Source organism: Chenopodium quinoa, unplaced genomic scaffold (assembly GCF_001683475.1).
Source record: "Chenopodium quinoa cultivar QQ74 unplaced genomic scaffold, ASM168347v1, whole genome shotgun sequence".
Lineage (NCBI taxonomy): Eukaryota > Viridiplantae > Streptophyta > Magnoliopsida > Caryophyllales > Amaranthaceae > Chenopodium > Chenopodium quinoa.
The window spans coordinates 1,362,299-1,383,005 of NW_018742418.1; the positions used below are offsets into that span (position 1 = coordinate 1,362,299).

The 20,707-nt window shown below is 35.3% G+C and overlaps 2 protein-coding genes across 2 annotated transcripts; one reads left to right on the forward strand and one right to left on the reverse strand.

Moving 5' to 3' along the window:
• The first annotated feature begins 1,057 nt into the window (after nt 1–1,057).
• LOC110708572 (ubiquitin-like-specific protease 1D) lies at nt 1,058–18,904 on the forward strand. Its single transcript, XM_021886744.1, has 14 exons — nt 1,058–1,801; nt 2,711–2,762; nt 4,237–4,337; nt 4,427–4,686; nt 5,847–5,892; nt 6,624–6,697; nt 6,807–6,839; nt 6,965–7,060; nt 9,104–9,206; nt 11,826–11,920; nt 13,315–13,437; nt 16,989–17,103; nt 18,060–18,167; nt 18,290–18,904. The coding sequence occupies exons 1-14, from the start codon at nt 1,406–1,408 to the stop codon at nt 18,464–18,466; spliced, it is 1,779 nt and encodes a 592-aa protein (XP_021742436.1). The 5' UTR covers nt 1,058–1,405; the 3' UTR covers nt 18,467–18,904.
• A 472-nt stretch (nt 18,905–19,376) lies between these two features.
• LOC110707712 (serine/threonine-protein kinase HT1-like) lies at nt 19,377–20,419 on the reverse strand. Its single transcript, XM_021885751.1, is given in 4 exon segments — nt 19,377–19,574; nt 19,631–19,774; nt 19,910–20,105; nt 20,223–20,419. Coding segments are annotated over 4 exon segments (651 nt in total). The 5' UTR covers nt 20,336–20,419.
• Nucleotides 20,420–20,707: the final 288 nt, after the last annotated feature.

A 20,707-nucleotide genomic window follows, 5' to 3' on the forward strand; every position in this document is an offset into this window, starting at 1 on the left:
TTAGAAGAGGCATAAGAAGAGAATAAGAGTGATTCACATGTATTGTCTTTACCTAGAGCTGCCATACAATAGGATTAATTACCTAGTTTTGTGGCTATAACTTTTTTAGGTCCTTGAGTGATCACTCACATTGCGCTGATCCATGAATAGTGTGGTAAAAACTTTTTGGTACATGCATGCTTAAAAGGGAAATTGAGAACCTTTGTGTGTCTGTGTCTTAATGTTGTGTACATTTTAATGTGTTGTGTTTGTTTTGCTGTGAATTTTATATACGCATAGGAGAATCCAACACACACCATGAGTATGCAGGTGCATAGGCTACTTATTAGTATAAAACTTTTTAAGCCTATTTAAAAGTAGAAAATTAGTTTGTTGGTTAGATATTGGACTAAATTCACTAACTTGTGATTTTTTGATCATGAGTTCACAGTTTCGAACCCTCATAAAAATAATTTTTTTTTCTTGTCCTAGTTATTGTTAGCATTTGTATATTAAAATTATTTTGGTAAGAAAATCAAGAAATTTTGTTTTTCTATTTTTTGAAAAAAAAAATCAAAATCCTTACCATTAACTTTGATAGTTACCGTTCGACTATAATTATTTGCACAATTAGATCAATATTCGATTGAGACAACTATAATAACTTGTAAAATGAATAAGTTATAGTGATTGAACAGATAAGATTTTAATATTATATGTCGTTGCATGTCTGAATATCGAGGGGGCCTTTTTAGTTCAAAATTGAATGAAAAGTTAAAATTTCATGATATGTTTACCACCTTAATTCAACGAAGTATCTTCCCGTAAAAAAAAAAAAAAGTATCTTATCTTATTTGTGGTCAATCCATTATGTTTGTGTGGCACTTTATACATCACATGCAAATAGAATTGTTATGTCCATAACTGCAAGAGTCCAGACTTATCACAATTGTAACATTTTACCCTAAAAATGCTAACACAAGTAGCACTCTTACCCTTAAACTGCAACAGTATTTTAGCGGCTTTTCCCTTAACTCGTGTAGGGTTGAGCATTTAATTTACAAAATTGCCTTAATTTCATGAATTACTTTAGTGATAAACTTGAATTTTCTAGCCTATAATAATTAAACTCACATAGTCAAACTGTTTTTTTTTTTTTCTTTTACCTGTGCGAAAACCCGATCAACCCGGACATAAAGCCTGGCCCCTCTTGCCCTTCCAAGCAAAGAAGAAAATTGAAGAGTAACGCCCGAAAAATTTAGAATGCCTAACAAACTAGGCTGTTAGGCTCCACCATCACCAAGTCACCAGCCTCTGTTAAACCCTTATTTTATACTGCAGTACAAATTCCAGAACCATTTTCTCTCTCCTCCATTTCCTTTGACCTCCTTCACTCTCACTTCCCTCACTTCCTTAAGCTCCGACAATGGAGGTCGGAGAGAAGCCGGCATCGGAGGCGACTGACACTGCCGTCGCTGTAAACTCCGGCGAGAAGACGCAGCCGTTGAAACTCAATTTCGCGGAACTTTTTGGCGATGATCATGATGAACCGACGCCGGAGATTGAGGTTGTTGCCACCGAAAAACGTCGGAAAAATCGGGAGAAGGAAAGGAAATTGGTGAATGATGATCCTCATCCGGCGAATTCTCATGGCGGAGATGATTTTTCGTCAATGTCGGACATCGAATTGAGAAGTGCAATTGAAAGGCAGACTAAAAATCTTGCTTTGGCGGGTAAGTTGCCTGATAAAGGTGAAAAGCTTAAGGCTAAATTGAAGTGTTTGGAGGAAGAATTGCAGCGCCGTGAGCTTCGTCAAAAGGAGGTTAATTTTCTTTTTATTTTGTGGAATTTAGGGTTTTTTTTGTTGTTGTTGCTGCATTTTTAATTGTAGTTTGCTTATATTTTGATGATGCTATACTGTATGGAAATTTGAGAAAGGAAATGCTAGTATGGTTATACTTGATTGTTGCATTGTTGGTTGATAATCATTTTTATTTCGAGTTTTCGATTGCATGCATGTTGTGCAATCATAGAAGTAACTGGGTGAGGTGTGGACAGGATGTTTGTTTTTTGGGGGTATAGTTTTTTTTTAAGGTCAGCAAATTCTGATTGGCAAGTTTTTGTATGTAAATAAATAAATAGAATTGTGAAAAAATTATTTGAATTGATGGTAGGGGTTCATTTTCTGCTTCTGGAGCTTGTATTTTTGTGAGCTTCAATGCAGGTTTTGTTTTGTTTTATTAGTTGTCTGGAGCTCTAGTATTGTCTTGGCATGAAGACGAACTGCCAGATAAGCATTGACCGCGGTTTTTTCTTTCATTGGTATTGTTATTCTTGTTTGTAAGGGCTGAAGAGAGCCGAGGAGGTAATGTTATCTTGGGGGTAGTTATGCTATGCATTGAGCCATTGACGTCTAGCTGCCTTAAGGATCGTTATGCTGTATGCTTGTTTATTGAGTCTTAATTGTTATGAAGATAAATAGCTTTTCCATTTGCATGAGAAGATTTTGAGAAAGCCTGAATGCTGGTGGCAAAGAATGGTTCCTATTATTTTTGTATTTTTTTGACATAATGACCAACTCATTAAGCATTACTTTATACCTTGAATATTTCTGGCTATGTTAAGCTGTGCTATTCTCAATTTATTTGTGCCACAATGAAATATTGAACGAAGCATTATCTTCATGGAAAAATTCAAGAGTGTTCGTGATTTTTTCTTTTAAAACTAACAGGTTGCTAATGGATTTGAGAAGCCAATGCATTCAGAGAGTTCAAGTAACAATGGTGATGTCAATTTTCTTGCATCTCTTGCTTTTCTGTATACTTGCAATGTCATCTGCACATTTTTGCATTAACTCTTGAGATACTGGAACCTTTTTCTTTCTTTATTGTAGACAAGACGTGACAATTTTATTGGTGATTTTCTCTTTTGGTTCAAACTGATCTGTCATACTTCTATACTCATGCTAGAGTGTAGATGATTTGACAGGTATACATGTAGTAAGATGAATTTGAATAATGTAGAAAAGCTGCAGAAATTATGAGCTGATTCTCGAACACATTAGGGATTATTTCGCAAATTTGTTGTCTGAGCTATAGTTTTGGTTTCGCCGCATGTGCCTGAATGTATATCCTCATTTCCTGTCATAGTCTTCATAGAAAGATCTACTGAAAAATAAAGAAATTTTCCTTTGATAGGAATATCATTCAGGGACTTTCCTTGGTCTCTTCATGGAGATACACTTTTCATTGTATCTCTCCTAAAACTCACTTGGTATTTGATGGGGAGCCTTCACTTTTTGTTAGGAAGCCTTCATATTTTATATAGTTGAAGAATTGTGTTGAAAAGGAAATGAAGTGAATTAATAAGCATCTTATTTTGAAATTTACCATTCTAAGTTACAAATGTGATATTATTGGAAAATTTCAATACGTTGATGTACATAGATGCAGTCGTAAGATTTGTAACAGAGAACACCCATGTTAACCTTGATAAATTTTTTTGAATGTATATATGACATGGTGATAGCATATGTTACATAGTAAGTAACAAAACCCCACAACCATGTGGCCTAAAAAAAGAACCTGTTTCCTTACCAAAGATCCAAGGAATAAAATTGGCAAGATTGGGACATTTGGAACTTTGAATATTGAAGAACTTATGTGCATGAATTTTCGCAGTTCACTCTGATATTCCATTGTTATTTACTAATGAAAGAGGGGATCGAGAGCATTTAAAGCGTTAGCTACATCAATTAAATATAAGAAATCTTTTACGTAATAATGAGTTTGTTTTGGATTGGCAAAAGTGTAAACTTCTAGTTTTTTCAGTTCTCATGTGGAGACGTTGGAGCTGATGAATAGATGCAATTCTTATACATGTAATATCAATTGTTTTTGAAGAGAGCCACCATTGGAGGAATATATACAGAGCGGAGAAATAACTTGTGAAAGAGAGGGAGAAGAGCAGAGAGTAGGGATAAAAGGCAAGTGTATATAGTGAGTGGAAAAGTGAATGATTTGTGGTAACTATTTCCTTTTCATCATTTTCTTAGATATATTATAGACAATGACTTATATCCTTTTTGTGGTTTTAATTATTCATTGTTTTGGCAAATAAAAAGTATCAACAAAAGAGGGTTTTGGCTTTGTTGTAACCTAGGCTGGACTACTCAAAATACACCTGTTGTGGTTCCTATCTACCTTCCTTTTTAGGTATCTTTGGAAGAGGACTAATCAAGGAAATGCCAATTTATAGGTTTTTCAGATGGATCCATGCAAGAAGCACCATCATCTCAATGCTCTATCTTCGCCACCTGTTTGTTGAAGACGTTGGATAATCCGAAAGTAGAACAGAATGTATTGCATCTATCTTATGACCACAGCTATCTACTCTTTCTAGTTCATTGATGATTACTGCTCCCATTTTAAGTGTGAATATTTTGCAGACCAGTAATCAAGCAAGCAGCGCATTCGTTCGTGAAATTTCTTGTCTGAACCCTTGCGACAAGTCTAAAAGGAAATCAACTGTAAAGTTACCACAAGGCAAAAGAGCAAAACCCGGGCCGTCTGCCAAAGAATTTTATGCGTGGAAACCTAAGGATCAGTCTCCTCGCAATGGTGTAAAGAATGGAAAGCAGGCTGGCAGGGTTTCTTCTTTTGGCTCACTTCCTTTGCTAAATGAGAAGACAGCTGACACAAATAATAAGTATGCATATCTATTTTGCTCCACTAGCAATTTTCTCCTTTTCCTAATTTTGAAAGGCATAGGTATTACAGGATCTTTGGATCCAAAAAGGGTGGAGCTTCACCCCAATTTTGGTACTGCAGCCCCTGTAATTATCATAGTAAGGCCAAAGTGCCAAAAATGAGATGGACGCCTGATCACACTATGTACTTATCGTTTCTGGCTGATGCTGCTGTTTTCTGTACTTGTTTATCTGATTCAAATAGATTCTCTTTTTTTCAGTTGCTTTAATTATGTCCATTTTTTGAGGTTGACTGCTACATTTTCTTGTCTATTAGCAATTTCTTCTAACAATCATATCTATGATGGATATGCTTGATTTAGATTATATACGAAGTACATTTTAATTGTTCAATGTTGCTTTTGTTTTCTTTATGGAATTCTGTTGGTGTCCTGGTAGTGATGTTATCTTCATATAATAAGCTCACATGGAAATTTTCTTTATGCTTTTGTTTTCTTTATGGAATTCTGTATATTCTGATGTCTTGGACACTCTTTTTTACTGATTGCCAGCTTTTTTAAAAAAAAAATCTTAGAACAATTTTTTTCACTTTGAAGTTTTTATTTTTCTTAATTTTTTTTAACTTTTTATTTTTTTATTTTTTTTATTTTTTTTAAAAAAATTTGTTGCTTTTTTCGTACTATCTGTTTCACCTTGTATATCATTGCATTTGCTTGTCCTTATGCTTAATGCCTGACTGGATTCAAAAGCATTCGACTTTGGAGTAGGAGCTTAGCTCATGCTATACTTGTAGGCTTGAATTTCTGATGGAAAGGTATCTGGCATTGTGGAAAGCAAGTGTACATACCATATTACCATGTCAATATGTATTGAACCTATGCTCTTTTGCTCTGCTTTACACTGCGAGATACCGGAAAATTTGGTAATAACTTGGATAAAGCTGGAAGACAGGGTCATGCTTAATCTACTTTAGAACAAGATGGGTAATTGATCTGTTGTTTTTAAGCCTGATGAAAAATTATTGTGAGATTTCATGTACGTTTGTGGTTTTCTGTATCATATTTCAATGTCTCTTGAAGTGTTCTTTTTGGTTGTTCAGATTAAGGTTTTTACATATTTGACCGTTGACTGATTATTATGTCTTTAAACCTTCTTGCAGTGAGGATTCTCAAGCTTTGAATACAAATGGCTCAATTAAGGATAAGGTAAAATTAGATCTGTCCCCCTCCAAATCCAACTAGATTCAGGTGGAGATGATATGTATTTGATTGCCTTGTACTTCCGCCGTTCCCCAAATATTGCAACATGGGGATGAGACACGTATTTTAAGAAGAGGAGAGAGATAGAGAGGAATAAAGATAGGGACCCATATGATGAGGAGAGAGAACGAGAGAAAACATGTGCAAATAGGGAAATGTTGCAAATTTGCAAAACTTCCTAAAATGGTAATTGTTGCAATATTTGTGGAACGGAGAAAGTATTTGACAGTACAAGCAGCTATCTTGTTGCTTTTAGTCATCCAAACATCAAGTATGGGTTTGGTTGATTCTAAACCCATACTCTATTCCAAGGTTGAACCAAATACCCTCTACACACACACAGGGTCAAATGAGAGATATTTTAAAATGAGAAGGATTGATATGCATGATTTTAAAACTGAATGTGCATATTTATTAAACAAAATGTGCACAATTGATAATTTTCCAGATATCAGAAAAATAATCTCACCTCAAAAAACAAAATACACACATTTTGTTAAAATATATGCCCATTGAATTAAAAAAATGCATATGTATCTTTCTCAATTTAAGTATTATTGGCATGAGAATAGAGGGCAGCCGTGTATGGGTCTATTATTGGATTGGATCTTATATTGAGGCAGGAATAAGAAATAGTATCTGATTTATCTGTTTCTCTACATTTGAATCAAGTGCAGGCTGTTGTTTTGGTGGATGAGGAGGCACCCGAGCTTATTGAGAAAAAACAAAAAGCTAATGATCTACCGTCAACGTATGATGATCTTAGGCTCTAAGCTTTTATATTTCTGGATCTGTATTTTCTCTTTTATATCAAGGTTACACTGTTAATGCCGAAGTTATTCTATTGTGCATATATACAGGCCTAATGATGGCAAGATCTACTATCCATCTAGGTATCAATGCTCTCTAAATTATGTCATTCTCACTTTTATTTTCTTGATGCACGCATACTTGTGTGAACCTCTTGTTCTTCACTTAATGTTTGTGCTTTATTTTTTTTTAATTTTTTTTTATGCAGGGAGGATCCCGAGTCTCTTGAAATCTTCCGCTCAGAATTAAAATGCCTAGAACCTGAAGAGTGCTTGACCTCAACTATCATGAACTTTTATATAAGGTATATATACTCTCACATTTCTCTATAAAACAAATTTATCTTTTAAGTCAGGCGTGTTGACGTCTCATATTTACCATGTTTTGGATGAGTTTTGTACAAAATTTATAGCCAAAAAGTTTTGAAGGGTGAAGGGTGGGTAACTCTTGGCTGGTTAAATAAAAACTCGGAGAGCCCTCAATGGCCTATATTGTACTTCCGTTGTTTTCTTGTAAATGCAACACACCTCTTCGGCACGCACTTTGAGGATAAGATTAAGCAATGTAAACGGAAAAAGTAATTAATATAATTTATACACGTAGTAACTAACCCTTTTCTAATTATAGTGTTAAAATTATTTTGTAAAAATCGCTCGTTTGCCTACTCTAATCAACTCCTAAAACAGCGTGTCAAAAAGGTGTGTTGTATTTAAAAGAAAACAGAGGAAGTACAATTTTAATATTCTCTACCTTCAACCTCTTCAATATTTGATATACTAGGAAGCGTTGGGAGCTATTGAGTTCCATGCGAGTAACACAAAAACTGGTGATGAGGCTGAGGTTTGGTACTTTGGCTCTGTCACCACTCCACCAAGAGGTGGGACAGTTCATTATTTTTTTACTTTGGAGTTTGGACGTCTTGATAATTACAAAGGCTTTGTGTTTCATTGAGATCTCACTGAGAAAGTGATGTTTCTATCGATGAGGCTTTGGCTTGCTTAAGATTAGCACACTGTGTATTGATAATTTTAGGTTCTCAAATCAAGTCCTGCTAACAAATACGCCCTCCGTCCCTAAAAAATTTTCTCATTTGGCTTTTTCACAAGGTTTTAAGAAGGTGAATTATTTAAGAAGATTTGGTTGATGAAAGGTGAATATAAAAAGAGGAAGATAGTGGGGTTTGGTTGATTAAAAGTGAATTAAGTAAAATGAGACTTTTATTTAGGGACAAAGGGAGTATGTGTGTTTTATGTTTTACCTAAAAGGCTTTTCTGTACATGAAAAATCATACTTCCATGCAATATTAATCTTAATGAGGGATGCAAGTAACATTCCCAAAGACTTATTCACTTTTTTCCCCTCATCTATTCTCCTCTATAGTTGAATGGAAAATGTTGATTGCTTGTGAGATCTTTTCTCCTCTGAATGTGAAGCCCTATATTATTTGCTTGTCTTATTTTCTATTGCTTGGAGATTATAAGAGGAAAATTCCTATTAATTCCTCTTTGATTTGGGAGTCTTGAAATAGTTTTAAATAGGATTTACATTGTGAGGACAGAGATGATTGGATGTTCATTTTTTCTCTTGAAATTTGAGCCTGTTATGATGTGCTCCAATGTTGTGAAGCTGTATTAGGTGTGTATTTAAATTTGGCATTATGCTTTGCCTTACTAAGCTTCTGAGTCTTTTATCTGTGTAATGCTCATGTAAAAAATGTTTAATTGGGTTTGTTTGTTGTGGTTTTATGAACGTATCACTTGTGTAATGCTCTTGTGTGTAATGTTGTTTGTTTATTTTATTTTATTTTATTTTATTTTATTTTTTTGAGGAGATAAAGAGAGGTCAAATGTAATTTTAGGCCATTGGAGGAGGTGCAGTTGTTCACTGAAAAAGTTGTTGCTTTTTCTAATCTGATTGAGGTTTACTTGGAAAGATGGGATATGCAGGTCAGAGAACTCTAAACGTATTATCTGAAATGCAGAAGATAGAACTTTGTTGATGGTTGGTGGAGTGGGAAGAGAATTTTAAAGTTTGTACAAATATATTAGGTGATAGCTGATACTTTAGAGTTTGATAACAGAGTTTTGTGGTGCAACCGTCCAACTGGATGGAAGCTAGGTTGAGCTACAAGAATTAGCATTCCTCTTCTTTTTCTGCAATGATGTGAGCTGTATAAGTTAGTATTTATTCTATTGTAGAAATTGGATAAAACTACCTTGTGAACTGTAGCACCTTTTCCGCATAACTACCATACAAAAATAATAATTCTTAGTGATCCAGGAACTAAAGTAATTTATTTTGCTTTTGATTAGCCATTTGTTGTTTAACTTGCTATTCAATCTACTAGGTTTCTCCAGGAGCTGTACTGTTCAACTGATTCGTCACAACACAATTTCTACTTTTTCAATACATACTTTTACAGTAAGCTTCAAGAAGCTGTAGCCTATCAGGTACTCCCTATGTTCTATGGTCTCCTTGACCTTGGCGAAATTATGGGTTGAAATGTTCTTTTTGATATGCATGTGATTATGTTTGTTGACCTGTGCCTTTTGATGCTTGACGAATTTCTTGTGATGTATTATCATAGGACTTTTTTGATTGATTTTAGCTTTGTAATATTTTTCTTTCCTGCTGATGATTTCCTGAGAAGTTGAAGGAAGTTGATGCTGTCAGTATGTCTGTTGAATATCGCTCATCAAAATCTTCCTGGTAGACATCCCAATAAATGAAAAACTTTTGTATGATCAGCCATTGGTCAGGTCCTAATCACCATGTTTTTTGAAGAAACTATGTTTAAGCTTGGCTAAGTTCATTCTATCTTATGTTGTAAGGTAAGTTCATTTATTAATATAGTATTAGCTTCCCTAACACACTGATTTCAAACTTCATATTTTGCGTAGCTTCTCTTGACTAGGATTTCATTCCATGTGTTGATGAATCACATGATTCATTCTTGCCCAGCGTTTTAAGTACTGTGCTCTCCACCCACGTAAATCTCTACAGTGTTTTGAACTTGTTTCTCATTTTGTTCCAAATTGCTGTGATGCACAACCTACGAAAACCCTAGACAATACCATCTATGTGATTGGTAGTCTAATTGCGAGGAAAGGAACTGATATTATGGAAAGTTTTTCTATCTAGTGTTTGAGTAGTAACCCAAGATCTAGATTCTGGAAGTTGAAGGTGAGATCTACTTAGGGGCCTGTAGAGTTGAGCATAAGCATAACTAATGATTGTAATAGCGGGTAGCTGTTCAAACTGCTTATTGGTGCCTTACTAGCTATTTGCGAATAGTTTCTAGCTATTATGCTATGTATTTCTAATTAAGTTTGCTCAATTAGCTTTTGGATTTTGGTTAAAATAAGTAGTATAATGCAAATTGTAGTCAATTAGCGGTAGTTGGTGGAGATAAATTGTTACCTCATGTAGCTTTTAAAGAAAACTTTCTTAACTTTTACTCCATTTTTTTTGTTTGTCCCACTTTCCAATTTTTGTCCATTCTTTTATGCTCTACCTATTTTACTTTATTCTATTTGAGGTATACCCCCTTTGCCATCTTACCCCCGAATAATCACATATTTCCACACTCTTATTTTATTCACCTTTTTTCTTACACCCACTCGGCACCCACCTTTTTACACCCTCTCTCACGTTATCTTACTTTTACACTTACTCGCCTTTTTTCAAAATTTTCTTAAACTACATATTTAATGAGTAGAACATAAAAGAACAGAGGTATTAACTGCCATCTTATTCAACATTACTTAACAAATTTAGACTTTTCTTGAGTTTGAACTAGGTCAAATGATTAGCTGCTACTTGAATAGCTCTTGTTTACCATGCTTTAATTCGTTTCTGAAAGAGGTTTTTTTTTTTTTTAATAATATCTTTTAAATTTTTTGTTTTGGATGTTGAGTCAAATAAGATGCTGTGAGTTTTATTGTCGTGCTGGACCAGTCCTTCACATTGGCTGTCAATTTGTAATCACTGACGATATAGAAGCTTTGTTCATGGTGTTGCTTGCTTTTTCTTATTGTGTCTCTGTTCCTCTGTTTTGCTATTTTCTTGTCCTAATTGTTATTGGTTTTTTGTCTTCTGTGGGTGGGAAGGAGAAGGCATGGGCAGATATTTATTACAAAGAAACTTGGGTTGTCAGTGATGTAGCTGTGTTGAATTGTTTTTTTTTTTTTTTTTAATCTGAATACTCAGCAATAACAATTATGATTTTAAACTATGACTTGCTTGATTTTCATTTTTTGTCGTATGCTGCCGCCAGTTTATAAAATAGCGCGCCTAAGGTGCAGCAGGACCCCCATTGCTTAGTATGCCTCGTCCTTTTACTATGTTGGTTGACACTCCAAATTTGAAATGTTACATCCGCACCTGGCACTCTGGCAGAGAATGGATGTCGGAATGCTCATAGCTTTTAATTATAGTTTACTTCCCTCACCCCCCTTTTTCTACCAAGACAAATTCTGAACATAAATGGGAAGGAGAAGCCTGGAGGGGTGGACGCTTGATGTGAATTATTGTTAAATGTGTTTTTTTAAGCTACCGCCCTTTTGATTTTTCTATATATTGCTACTGAGTGATGAAAGTGACTAACTTTGTAATTCAGGTTAATGATTCTTTTGGGAGTGAAACTAAGTTTGTAGCTAAACTATAAAGTGCGAATTATTCATTACACAGTGTGCTTGCACCCAATTTTTAAAATATAAAGTGAAATCAAAATCGCTTTTGATATGGGAACTGAACAAAAAAATCGTTAAGCTTAGCAAGTAAAGAACTATCATGGACCACTATCCCAAATTGTGTTCTGAAACCCATCCGTACGAATCAATAATAAGCCAACCGACAAACCGCATTCCACAAACCTTTGTAATGCTGTTCTAGCATAGAAAAGCTAGAGAAGAAAAGGGAAATAGTTAAACAATAAATACGACAGCATAATGCATGTTGTTACTTATTAGATGCTCAATATTGCCTTCTGCTTGTTTAGATTCTTGATTGAAATTCATTCACATTCTATATTAAATTTAAGCTTGTTTCTTTCATGTGAATTGCCGAAGAGTGACAAGGAAGCTTTTTTCTTGAAGTTTAGAAGGTGGTGGAAAGGTGTCAATATATTTCAGAAGGCATATATATTTCTTCCCATAAATGAAGAGTAAGTTGAAATTTTCTGACATTTGAGTTGGAGTTATATGTCTGGTTCACAGTTTCAATGTTAGTACATAAGGGCTAGTCCCAATTATTGTCTCATTTCATTGGTGCTACATTTGGATTGTGTTTACATGTATTACATCTTGTTCATTTTGAGTAACCTCTATGGCATTTTCTTTGAGGTTTTAATTAGCAACATGCAGTTCATTTTTTACACTCTAACTTGCCTTCATTGAATGTTTGCGGACATAAATGAAGATTTTTATTTGCACCAATGTCCTCTTTAGAAGGGAGAAATTTTCATCAACAATCGTTATGTTCTCCCAATATGGGTCATGCTGGTTATAAGCAAGGACCTTTTCTGTTTGGGAAGGGATTTATCTTTGGATGGACCTAAATTTCTTTCACTGTTCATTGAAAATTATGTCTTGATGCTAGTACCATGAAGTGCATCCTGGCCTTGGGATTAGCATATAGCTCTTGGGATTAACATATAGCTCAAATATACTGAACATTTAGCTCAAATATAATGAACATATAGTTTATATAACTCAAATTTATATGAGCATATAGTTCAAAATTACAGACCTATATTGATATAAATAATTTATTTAAATTTGTTGATTCAATTATTAAAATTCAAACCCATGCAAATCTGAGAGCGAGCTGCACCTGACTTGCTGTATGTCTTTGGTGAGATTAAGTACACTATTCAGACTCTTAATCGCAGAAGAAAAATGCAACAACTTGCCAAGCAATAGTATAGATCTGTGGGTGGAGAGGGTGGTATTAAATTGAGATAGAAATTGTGCTAGCTAGAGAGAAGTGAAAGATAGTTTGGTGTGAAGGCATAAATTGGGTTATTAAATGGTTGAATGGGTGGTGCGGTGAGTTGAAGGCTGGGTCTTACAACTGCTTGAACTGCTTCTAGTTGTGAGAAACGTTTTAGATTATAAAGATCTTGACTCTTCTTTCCGTGATTGTAAAGGCCAAACAAGTACACTACTAGACACTAGTATTGCATATCTTGTTTGGGATGGATACTCTCAACCCTTGCGGTTTTAAAATCCTGTATGCAATTATGTTTGATTCATGAGGCTGCAGAAATGTAGATAACTGCGGGGGATTGTGAGGCTGTTTGAATACAAATATGTGTCCATGTGTTTTGGTGAGCTATATGATTTAATAATACGAAGATCTAACCAAAACTGCATGAATGTTATGCATGGTAATAAAGCCTGCTGATTGGTTTTAGTTAACGTCACTTTTTTGGAGTTAATTGTTCCCTTCCAGTAATCTAGCAACATCTGCTCAAAATAATTTGTTATATGATTCTCTGTCTTTGTAACTGGGAAAAAGGCCCTCTAAATTTGATGCATAGTTTCATCTTGTCCTCAGCAATCATTGGAGCTTGGCGATAATATGCATCCCTGATGAGGAATGTGATTCAGGATTGATGATACTTCATTTAGATTCATTGGGAGTGCACTCTAGCAGTTCGATTTTTGATAACATCAAGTGGTGAGAGCATTTAACCTTAGCAGTGTAGCTTATAAGTTGCCTTTTGTTCTTTACTTGTCTGTTTTCAAACATGTGAATCTCTAAGTAGTTGCATGCTGATGAGAGACTTCATGGTGCTGCCTTTTGTATCCTTCCCTTGCCTATCTGGAAGCTGGGGAATGCTGGCTATTGACATATGAATTTGTCAGCCACGTGCCATTTGTAGAAGCTTAAATCAGTAAACTCAACTAGTTTTTGGTCCAAGAGATGCCTTGGGTGATGGCATGTAATATGACATTATTATTTTAATGCTAGATCTTTGAATATAAATATGGATCATATTGAGATGAATGGTTTGATGATGATTAAATTATAATAAATGATGGGTTTATAATGTATTGTAATATGTTTTAACACTGTACATTACTCATTGCCTAGATTCACTTGTTTTGTTTTTAAACAAATATAGTCCTTTATCTTTAAGATAATAGATATTACATTATTATAGGTGGGTGTGATAAAAAAGCAAGCATATGATATTTCTCATCTGGTAAGCTCTTAGATTGCAAGTCACAGATATACTCGGTTTTAGTCTTGGCAGACCCCTTATTTTTATCTTTTATTATACTACCTCCATTTCGTATTTAGTGCAACAAAAGGGGTTGCAAAAGTCTCAAGAAAAAATTTCTTAAGCAAGGATTAGAAAATTGAGAGGCTTGTGATTAATTAGATGAGAAGGAAAGTGGGGAACGGATGTTTTTGTTAAAAGGAAACCAAACAGTGCTGCCTCTCAGCAGCAACACCAGCCCACCACCACATCAACACCTCCAAAACATCAACACCTCCAACACATTGTGCTGCTCAGCACAACCGCCAAACCACGCACCCATGCCACCCTAACCACCCTAACCACCATAACCACCCAAAACCCACCCCACCCACCCTGCAGCCACCACAAACTCACCCCACCCACCCCACAGCCACCACAAACCCACCCTTCACCTATCTTACCCACTGCAAAGCTACTCCACACCCACCCCGTAACCACCACTGCACCTACCTGTCGTGGCACACCCTCCCCCGCAATCACCCCCGAATGTATAAGCACCTTCTTAAACCAGCTAGATTTATGTATAACTTCCCTTTCTCTTACAATGTCAAAATCCTCCTAAATTACCTCCCATCTTTCACCTCTTTTGCATTAGATTTGAGTTGTCAAGCTCAAGTTCAAATTCGTCATTTTTATAATCAATTTCTAGGGTTTCAATATCGAGGAGGGGCGGCGACTTTGACAAGAGAGGAGAAGGTGGCAGCGATTCTGATGAGGGGGAGGAGCATCTGGTGGCGACTCTGACAGGGAGGGGCGGTGGCGAATTGATCTGACCAGGGAGAGAAGGTGAAGGGAGAAAACATTGAGCAGTAGTGGAGGTGTGGTGGCTGTGAGGGAAGAGGGAGAAAAGTGGCGGTGGTGGCGGTGGTGGCTGAAGGGGAGGAGAGAGAAAACGTGGTGGTGTTGGTGGTGGATGTGGTTGTGAGGGAGGAAAGAGACTGTGGGTTAGGGTTTTAATAATGGATGAATTAAGTTAGGTTAATTAGTTAATAACATATGATTTTAATGTGTTTTATGAAGTTAAGTAAGAGTATGTTGGTAATTTTCATTTAAAAAAGTTTACTAAAATAAAAAGTTTTAGTTTGTTGCACATAATATGTAGCATTCATTTTTGGAAAATGTTGCATATAATATAAAACGGAGGTAGTATATGAGTAGTTCATTTGATTCATGTCAGCTTTGTATAAGGTGTGATATAGGGAGGAATGACATGTGCCCTTGTGTGTTAGAGAGTAAATTCTAAGAAATTCATGCAGATTTTTAAATAAATGTTCCAAAACTACTTGTTGAAAGAGATCTGTTGGAGAATAGTCAGAATACCATGATATAAGATTCTGATGTTTTTAAAAAGAATTAGCAGTATTAGACAGGGGATTCTAAATTAAACAAAGTAGTGCAAGGGGAATCACTAAGAATATTACAAGAAGTCTTCAAATTATAGTACTTCATCCCTAAAATACTTCCATATTGGGGTAGTCTAATATTATTTAGTTAAAAAGTAGATTTTGTATGATTTCACATCTACCCTTTCCAATTTTAGTTAGAAATGGAATAGAAGATTTTTATGAGGTGGCATTTTATCAAGGCAAACTAGGAAGAAAAGATTGTGGAATCCAGAGTAAAAGGAGAAAGGTAGGAATTCTCTTATTATAGATGGAAAATGTCAAAAGGGTTAAGTTAGCAAATAGTAAGCACACACACTAGCAGGCGAGGCTGGGAGGGATAAAAGTGGAGTTACGGTCACATTTGATGTCTTGTCCTAGAAAATTACTTCATCCGTTTTTTATTAGATGCATCACTTTCTATGTATGGAAGTTTCAATTTAGATGCATCATTTTCCCTTTTAATCAATAAATTATCTCTATCTCTCTTATATCACATGGGCCCTCTTTATTTTTTTCTCTCTATCTCTCTACTTTAAAAATTGCCTAGGAATCGGCAATTTCAAAAGTGATGCATCTAATAAAAAACGGAGGAAGTATATGGTTTCGTAGTGTAGGGTCAATCATTCAATTAGTCTTAGTATATAGAGCTTCACAAATATTTGGGCATATGGTTCTTGGTTAGCTATTGATTAGTTGATGTACCCGTAGCTTTTACCTTGGTTGAACCCTTGTACTAGTTTCACAATTATGATCACATCACGATCCAACTTTACCCTAAAGATTTGTTTGTGGACTTTTCCACTGCCATGGGGTCAAAGTACCTTTTTTGTTCAATGAATACTCTTTGTTCTTGGGTTGTTGTTTAAGTTTACACCCTAGAGTGCTCTAGACATATATTAGAATTAATATTATCTAGCAACAATGTTACTGTTCTATCTTTCTCATTATTATTTTTTTCTTTGGGGGAGAGGGATCGGATGGAAAGTGGTCGATATTCCTTATAGTTTTCTGAAGGATGGCCTCCATCAGTCCTTGGTTTGGGTGGAATAATAACAACAACAACGACGACAACAACAACAACAACAACAACAACAACAACGACAACAACAACAACAACAAAGCCTTAGTCCCAAAATGATTTCGGGTCGGCTAACATGAATCGTCATAAGGAACCGTATGATATATAAAGAACATAACAAGATATTCAGTAAATGAGTTTGAAAAAAGGTAAGTAAAATGATAAAAGAAAGAGCATCCAAGAAAATAAAGGGGGTTTGGGTGGAATAATATACTGTGTTAATTTATATAACTAGAGGCTTCATGTAGTGTGTTTTCAGAAGATACTTTTGGCTGCACAATTTGATTCTGGATGCCTTTTTGTTGTAGAAGCTCAAACTGGGGCCATATTATATGGCCTGCAGTTTTCCTTTTTTTTTTTTTTTTTTTTTTTTTTTGCAGCAAGTGAATTCTGATTTAGAAAATCAGTTAGTGTGCATACTCACACCCTTGCAAACATTATTTTTATGGGTAAGTTGCTGGCTTCAAACTGACCTACTTATGCTATATGTTTTCTTCAGTTTGTTGATTAACGAGTGGAGGATTCTAAACAAAGATGTTGATCTTGTTAATATCCCCATACCTCAGAGGATTTGGCAGCGTCTTCCTCGTAGAATTGAGAATAAATATATTGTGGTAATTATGTTTCTGGCTATGGTATTACTTTCATTTATTATGATTATTAGCAGGTGACTGTTTTGTCTTTTCTTTTACAATATTCTTTTCTGTATTATAATGTAATTAGTTATGATTGAAAACAATACTTGTTCTCATTGGATTGCTTACCTCTATTATTGATATTCGATTCTTGGCCATTATTCTGCTTGAATTAAGAATTTGCATCCATATTATAATTGCTCGTAACTAAGTCGTAACTTGACCTGTCAAGTCAGTTAGATTGGGTTGAGGTTTGGTAATTTGGGTTCATACCATTTGCATATGGGGTCATTTCAGTTTAGGATAGGTAAATGCATGTTTGTGAATTAGTGACCCAAAATTTCAGTTTCAAGTCAATCATATAGACCAACAACGCCTCTTTTCCCCTTAGATCTGGATATAGTGCGAAGATTGGTTTACATAAATGTATTAAGAATTATGCTCTGATTCTAGATATGATATGATAAGTTGTAGTTTGAAATTTTCCGGTGATTTTAGAAATTTTCCGGTGATTTCTAACACTTTGGCCTTTTAGCAATTAGCTAAGCTGGCTCATTTTGCTGTTTGACGAGCTAAAATGCCTAAAAGCATGTACCTTATGCAGGTGTATGGTAAAATTAGTGATTGGTCATTTGCTCTTAGTATTTAAAATGACAGCGCTTTAGACAGAACAGTTTTTAAAAAATTTGATGCCAACAACCATTGAGAAAGCCGCTCTCTAGTTAGGTTTTATTTATATTTATATTTTTATCTAATTATTTGCTTTTAATCAATTTTCAATGTATTAAACAGTATCAGGTCGATCCAAAATAGGCTGTATTGTATGACCCTCAAATTGTTGAATCATTTGTGTTGACCCTCCTAGACTTGGTTGTCATTATTTATCTTGAACTTTGACTTTTCTTGTCTCTATCTGCCTCCTTCGATCCCAACAGGTTCCTCGGCAGACTAATGATTATGATTGCGGCCTCTTTGTGTTATATTACATGGAGCAATTCATACGTGAAGCACCTAAAAGGCTTACAAGGCAACTCTCAACTATGGTACAGTCTTTACATCTAGATACACTATTGAATATTGATCATTCTGGGTTCAGTTTCACAGTAGTTTCCTCTTTTCTAATTTGTTCATATGTGCTCACTTGCCTTTTCTATTCTATTCTCAGTTCGGGAAGCACTGGTTCAAACCTCAAGAAGCCTCTAGTTTGAGAGGGAAAATAAAAAAGATACTCCAGGAAGAATTCAACGAGGAACCAAAACAGGATAGCTGGACCTGGGAACCTGTGTGTTTGCCTGTAAATGCTGAAACAACAAAATCCATAGACCGTGCTGAAATTTCATGACAGCTAAAGCCTAAGATATTGTTGCTGTGTCCCTATATTTGGTATAGATTAACTACTGCGGGTTAGAGCTTGGAGATCTCTCTCCCTACAGTTTATAGCGGCAATGAGGCACTTAGCATAGGAGCTGCACATACATTTCCTAGTTCGTTTTGTATAGATAGAAGTAGATTTGGAATCTTGTCATTATAATGTAAGAAGTTACTGGGCTGAATATCAAGCCTTTTTAGCCAACTCGCTATTCCTTTCTGAGTACCAGGAGGTAGCTTCTTAATGGTTTTCTCGTCCATTGTACAGAATGGGGTAGGATTTCTGTAACCAGCGATTGTGGCTTTTGAAAGCCTTCCCATCTTCATATTCGCCAGGTGCAACATTTAGGTGTTTACTTTTGTAAAGAAGACAAGCAGCAAGTTGTAATAAAATTTTCTTCTTTGCTCTGCAGAATTGTGCCTTTGTTGTGTCCATTACATGGCGGTATGCCAGTATCTGGCTATCTGCTTTGCCGTTTTTGAGACTCTGGATTATGTCAAGGGACATCTACAATTTGATGTATACAATTTCCTATGAAATGGCAAAAGAGTTTGCTCTAAGTTGCTTGTACCATCCACCACCCCCCCCCCCCCTTCTTTTTTTTCTTTTTGGCTGAGAAAGCCTCTCCTGCTCCGGGGTTGGTATCATATCCTCCAATTCGTTCCTCATTATGCCCCTGCTTTTAATAAATTTGAGGGAGAATGTACGTAAAACTGTTGAAATCACCTTGTCATTTCTTGGCAGATGCTTAGGTACAACATTTAGCAGTGAAAATCAATACATTAATGTAACAAAATAAGGCATTTCAGCTTATCATATTAAGCTATGAATTAATCCATAAATATACGAGGAAGCATCAAGTCATAGTTTGGCTGGCCGGATCTCAGTAGACTTGTGGAAAGAAGCACGAGCAATGAGCTTGATCAGTATATCTCATACTGTACCCTTTAAACGTGTCTATACATTCCAAACTGGAAACTACATCTTTCATCTCTGGCCTCTTCATCGGGTTTGACGACCAACATCTTTTCATGATTTTAGCTAATGACTTCGGGCAACACTTGGGAATAGCACGTCTCAAGTCCTACAATTATCACATATAAATTTATTGGTTTATTCTTGAAATCATTTTATAATTTTGTGCCTAATGACTGATTAACAATATTAAAAGTTACGTACCTTACTAAACTTTGAAGGTGAAAATGGCATCTCGCAACAATATATTTCCCACAAGCAAATTCCAAAGCTATACACATCACCTTTGGTGTCGTAAGGTTTTCCCTTAAGCACATGTGAAAGACAAAATCAATTAAGAACCTAGAGCTTTTGGATAATTTATGCAACTAACAAGGGGTGAAATGTCTTAAACACCTTTAATTAGCAAACTTTTGTAAGTCCGACATAAATTGAGAATACTATCACTAGTTTTGCATTTACCTCAGGAGCCATATAGCCTAGTGTTCCAGTCTGTCCTATCATTTTCCCTTGTACCAAAGAGACAAGGCGAGCTACTCCAAAGTCTGCAATCTTTAAGTGACCTTTCTCATCGAGAAGCATGTTTTCAGTCTTCACATCGCCGTGCACAATCATTTTCGAGTGAAGAAATGATAACCTAGAGTACAATAGATATTAATGATCGAGCTAACAGTCCACCAATGACATGCATATAATTAACAACATAAGAAGTTATATTGTACGTAAACTTAATTATGGTAATTAGGAGTCTTACCCTTTTGCCAAATCCAACGCTAACATGATAACTATATTTAGAGAAAGTTTTGTCCTAGAATTTCTTTTTAAGTATGACTTGAGTGTGCCTCCGGGAAGATATTCTGAAAGCATGTAATATAGGTCTCTTGATGCTCCTATGAACTGCGCGAGATTAAAAGTTAAAGAATTTTGTAAACTTCATTTTCTCTAAAAAAAAACTACTAATCAAGTAATCAACACTAGATATATTCATTATTTTCTATTCCACAGTATTATAGCTACTAATTATAGTCTAATAGTATACGCATGCATCTTCTTCAACGAAAAAGAATATATATGCATGCATGTGCTTAAGATATACCAAAAAAGCCCTAATTTTAGACAATCACCAATAAGAGAAAAAATTAACATGAATTATCTAAACTTTTGACAATAACTAAGATAAGTTCAACTTTTATCAATTTCTTGAATTTACAACACTTCAAAGTTCAAACCCCTTTCAAT

Coding starts and splice junctions, on each gene's coding strand:
- LOC110708572 (XM_021886744.1), top strand. CDS start 1,406: ATGGAGGTCGGAGAGAAGCCGGCATCGGAGGCGACTGACACTGCCGTC. Junction 4,338..4,426: donor ATCCGAAAGTAGAACAGAAT/GTATTGCATCTA, acceptor AATATTTTGCAG/ACCAGTAATCAAGCAAGCAG. Junction 4,687..5,846: donor ACAGCTGACACAAATAATAA/GTATGCATATCT, acceptor ACCTTCTTGCAG/TGAGGATTCTCAAGCTTTGA.